General features: G+C 47.8%; 1 protein-coding gene across 1 annotated transcript in view; it reads left to right on the forward strand.

Annotated features, from left to right (window-relative positions):
* STK16 (serine/threonine kinase 16) overlaps positions 1 to 3,645 on the forward strand; it is a 16,044-nt gene extending 12,399 nt beyond the window's left edge. Inside the window, exons 7-8 of the mRNA XM_018571543.1 lie at positions 1,195 to 1,316; positions 3,035 to 3,645. Of these exons, the coding sequence (XP_018427045.1) occupies positions 1,195 to 1,316; positions 3,035 to 3,173 (261 nt within the window). The 3' untranslated portion in view covers positions 3,174 to 3,645. The remainder of the gene's footprint in view (positions 1 to 1,194; positions 1,317 to 3,034) is intronic.
* Positions 3,646 to 5,164: the final 1,519 nt, after the last annotated feature.

A 5,164-nucleotide genomic window follows, 5' to 3' on the forward strand; every position in this document is an offset into this window, starting at 1 on the left:
CCCCCCCCCACTTCAAGTTTCCATTGTAACAAAATAATGAATGTTATTCACTTCACCTCTGTGGTCAGAATGTTATGGCTGATTGGTGTATATTTACCATTTGTGGCAGGTTCCAGGCAAATGCAGGAGTTTTCTCCAACCTTTTCTATACCAGTTCTAAGAATTAGACCTTAGTAGCAGAGAGATCAGCTTACACAAGAGTCCGTGACACAGTAGGGGGATGACCCGTCTGTTCCTCCTCTTCCATTGTCACTGCCTATGCACAGGGGGCTTCTAGAGCAGGCAGTGCTGGGCTTGCTTTCTTACTAGATAGTCCAGCATGCTTTGCTATGGATTGACCCTGCTTTACATGATTATTCTTGAAATAAAGATTTTGTTCCAAACCAAGAGAAAATGTAAATGCAAGGAATCAATTTTATAAGATTCTCAGATTAAATTAACCAAAAACAAAAATACAGTACATTAAACCTGAAATCCGACCTTCCCTTCAGTCTCGCACAGTTGTAGCGGCTCCTCTCCTGGACTGCTTAAAGCATGACAAAGTTTTACCTGTTGATCCTGTCTATAGATCTGTTCATTTTTCACTTCTTCCTGTAATAGGGACCGGGTCCACAGGGTGACAATGCCATGGTTTGATTTCACTGCAAAACAACCAGCGTTGTCACCGTGTGGACAAGGTGGTCTCAGGTGGACATGTACTTTAAGTGGACTTCCAAGTATACAACAAACAAAGCCCAACTCCAGATTACACTGCTGCCAGAAGATCCATTCTGTTTCCACTTCCCATAACTAGAGACTCTATAGGGTGACCACACTGCTGTGTGCTTTGTTTACAGAAGATATAGTGTTGTCACCCTGTGCGACTGAGTAGTCTTAGATGAACTTGTAATGTTAAATGGATTGCACATAAGCGACATCTTTTCTGGACAGCTTGGCCTGTTACGGGAAGAGGAATCGTAACCGATCTACTGGCAGGATCAACAGGTAATAAAACGGTTACAGGGGGGACTCATGAGAACAAATTCTACTGTGTTAATGCTACTGAATTACTGCGGCATATGTCGTTTTTGATGTAGCCCATATTTACACTTTATGGGGACCCCGTCATTTCCCCCTCACAGAAAGCGATGTCGTTTTTTTATATGTTAGTAGTGTAGATGATGATCTTGTGGTTTTTGCTTTTCCCCTCCTCAGTCTCTCGGTTGTGTACTGTATTCCATGATGTTTGGGGAAGGGCCATATGACATGATTTTCCAGAAAGGAGACAGCGTGGCTCTGGCTGTTCAAAACAACATCTCAATCCCTGAAAATAACAGGTAATAATGCTGGAAACTGACTATAACAGCCTGGTTTTTGTTTCCCGGATATACATTTCTTGTATGGGCGTTGGTCATAAGGACAGGAAGTGGGGGAGAAATCTCCCAAATGGGGATACACGGGAACAAAAACCATCACACAAACACACACTGAGGGCCTGTTCACGCGGCGTCCGTTTTCTGTGCTGACCTGATCCGTACGCTCCTGCACTCAAAATGTATCCCTATGTGTTTTATGGGCTACAGTTCTCATGTGCGCAGTCCGTTCAGGTTACGACAGAAAAAATACTGCATGTCACATTTTGTCCGGTCAGGAAAGGGACCGGAAACGCAAAACGCGTCAAAAACGCACTGCAGCTAACATACTGACAGCCCCACTCCAGCAAAAAAATACTTTTAATCATGTGAACAGGCCCTGAAAGTGTTTTAGATGACTTGTGTTGTTGTACCTAAAGGAGCCAAGACCACGTGCTGAAGTCCACTGATTTACAAAGAGAATACCCTTGCCCTCTTTCTGCCTACACAGTAGATGTAGGAATTAGGGATGCGCCGATACAGATACTAGTCGGTGACGATACCGAGTATTTGGGCGAGTACTCGTACACGCCCCAAATGTTCCGATACCGGAATTTCCGGTCAACAGATTTCCTCTGACCGGCAGTGCCGTAGGGAGACATGGAGCCAGCTTCCATTGCGATCAGGAAGCTGGGCGATGAGTAATGACCCGGCTTCCTGACAGGCCGGGAAGCTGGCTTCATGCTGATTGGCTGGGAAGCCGGCTTCCCGGGCCGAACAGCATTACTCACCGCCTGGCTTCCTGATTTGGCCGGGAATCACAATTAGGTTGGCCAAACAACATGGAGCCGGCTGCCCGGGCAATCAGAAAGCCGGGCGGCATGTCATTACTAGTGATGGGCTCGGGCGTGTTCGCAGCTCCATGTGGCGAGCCAGCCAGGAAGCTGGCAGCGCCAATCCACAGGTACTGAGACATGTTCCCGGTCCGCAGCTGCAGAGATCGGGAAATGTCTCGGTGCCTGTGATTGGCGCTGCGCGCTGTCAACTTCCTGGCGGGCTTGGCACGTGGAGCTGCGAACACGCCCGAGCCCATCACTAGTCATTACTTGCCGCCCGGCTTCCTGATTGGCCGGGAAGCCGGCTCCATGCCAGCGGAAGCACCGGTATCGGCGAGTACTGAAAGCAAAGAATCGGTACTCGATCCCGAAAAAACGGTATCAGTGCATCCCTAGTTGGAATGTAAATGTAGGGATTGAAGCACCACACCAATTAAAAATAGTCCACATACAACTTTATTCCCTTAGGGTCACTTCCACCCAATCAGCTGCGTCCCGGCATCCACTGTCTGCAGCCGCATATAAACAAAGGGTCGGTGTGCTGATATCATTTACCTTTTATATGGACTCATAATAGTTAAATGTCATTTACCAAATATAGACATGTGACCATATAAGGTCAGTGACGTCACTGCATCCCCTCCCTTTTGCTTATGTCAAGCTGGAGGGAGGGAATTCCCCGCCAGCAGCTGATTGGATGGCGCAGAAGGCGCTTTGTTCTGGGTTGGGACAGAGTTCAGTCTGAACCTGATCTCGTCTCTACTCTCCAAATTTCCCCCGGATGGTTCTAGCACCATTGCTTTATCATTGAGCTCAGCCGTTCTTACTTAATGTTTTTAACCACAAAACGTTTTCCCTCCTGCACAGGTACTCCCAAGGACTGGAGTCGCTCCTTTCCTCCATGATGGTGGTGGATCACTTAGACAGGCCACACATCTCCACGATCCTCAGCCAGGTGGAGGCGCTCTACCCCATGGTAGATGGACAAGCCACCACCAGGATATGACATCACAGGAAGTGACTTCACTCAAGTGCTGCTTAACCGCTAGATCAGTGTCACCCGATGGATCGGTGCGTCTGGATGCCGTGGAGCAGACGATCGGACGCTGTGACATGAAGGAACTTGGTTGATAACAAAATTTGAACTTCTCTGCTTTTTAAGAATAACGGTTTTATCTCTAATATACCTTCAAGACTATTTTAGGGCGCCATTGCGCGACACCCTGGACACACATTCCGCTCCCATGGATGGCGGTGGAAGATGCCTTCATGTACTTTTGTAGAACTATGACACAGGACAACGAACAAGTATGAACACCCCGTCTTGTCTCCCGGAGGCCACTCCTTCTCAGGCCAGTGTCCCGTCTGTCTGTCCTCTGGAGCATGGTCCTGGTGTGCTGTGGATGTATCTGTATGTTCTGTCCCCTCTGTGTGTCCTGTAATAGGAAGCTGTGATTAAATGTCATGCTTGGATTGTATTCTGACCTCCTTTGTGAAGTCTGTGGGCTTAAATCTGACCTCCATCCTTCCCTTCAGTCTTCTATCTGACCTCCGGCCTTCCCTTCAGTCTTATCTCCTCCATCCTCCCTTCAGTCTTCTATCTGACCTCCGTCCTCCCCTTCAGTCTTATATCTGACCTCCGTCCTCCCCTTCAGTCTTATATCTGACCTCCGTCCTCCCCTTCAGTCTTATATCTGACCTCCGTCCTTCCCTTTTCAGTCTTATATCTGACCTCCGTCCTCCCCTTCAGTCTTATATCTGACCTCCGGCCTTCACTTCAGTCTTCTATCTGACCTCCGTCCTTCCCTTTTCAGTCTTATATCTGACCTCCGTCCTCCCCTTCAGTCTTATATCTGACCTCCGTCCTTCCCTTTCAGTCTTATATCTGACCTCCGTCCTTCCCTTCAGTCTTATATCTGACCTCCGTCCTTCCCTTCAGTCTTATATCTGACCTCCGTCCTTCCCTTTCAGTCTTCTATCTGACCTCCCGCCTTCCCTTCAGTCTTCTATCTGACCTCCCGCCTTCCCTTCAGTCTTCTATCTGACCTCCCGCCTTCCCTTCAGTCTTCTATCTGACCTCCCGCCTTCCCCTCAGTATTCCCCAGTTGTATCGGCTCCTCTCCTGGACTGGAGGGGCTTCCTCTGATTTCCCTGCACACAGAGCGCTTCCTACAATGTGCATTAGAAGCTGCAGCAAGTCCGGTAGAGCCCTCCTCATTTCCTGGTTGGAAGAGGTCCAGCATCATCTAGCCCGGGGGTAGACAACCTCAGCACTCCAGCTGTGTTAAAACTTCAAATACTATTATGCTTCTGCCTCTTGAAGTCATGGCCGTGGCTGTCAGTCATGCATGGTCTCCTAGGTGGTCAGCTTGAGTATTGAGATTGCCTACTCCTGATCTCGCCCTTGACTGTCTGTCCCGGCCCGGCCCTTTCATCCATTTGGATTTAAGTTCTTTTGTATGCAAGTTCTGTCTGCCTAGGAATGTTCATTCCTCCAGACTGACACCCACCCATTAGAACATTTTAATATTTGCATAACTCCTCCACGAGCCAACCCACTGCTTGCATCAGGACTGAGAGCTCCTGAAAGGAGACCTGAAGCAGGCTGCTGTGGTGTTTTTAGGAAGCTATGAACAGCATCCTGCCAGCCCCTACATTACATGATCTCTCTACATTGCATAGAGAAGTGCGGAGACTAGGGCTGCAACAACTAATCAATTCAATCGATAATAATCGATTATGAGAATAGTTGGCAACTATTCTAATTATCGGTTAGTGGTTGGGGGGAGGAGAGATTTTTTTTTTAATGCAACCAATCTATTAGTTGAAAAAATAATCGGGCAACTAATCGATTATCAAAATAATGGTTAGCTCCAGCCCTAGTGGAGACGCAGTGATGTAAAATAAGGTATGTAAAAACGGGTTTAAAAAAAATAATGCCATTAGCATGTTTGATAAGGGGGGGGGGGGGGGATAATTTTTTGGTTTTACCTCCCT

The sequence above is a fragment of the Nanorana parkeri genome, unplaced genomic scaffold (assembly GCF_000935625.1).
Source record: "Nanorana parkeri isolate BGI_ZX_2015 unplaced genomic scaffold, ASM93562v1 scaffold1776, whole genome shotgun sequence".
In the NCBI taxonomy this organism is placed as follows: Eukaryota; Metazoa; Chordata; class Amphibia; order Anura; family Dicroglossidae; genus Nanorana; species Nanorana parkeri.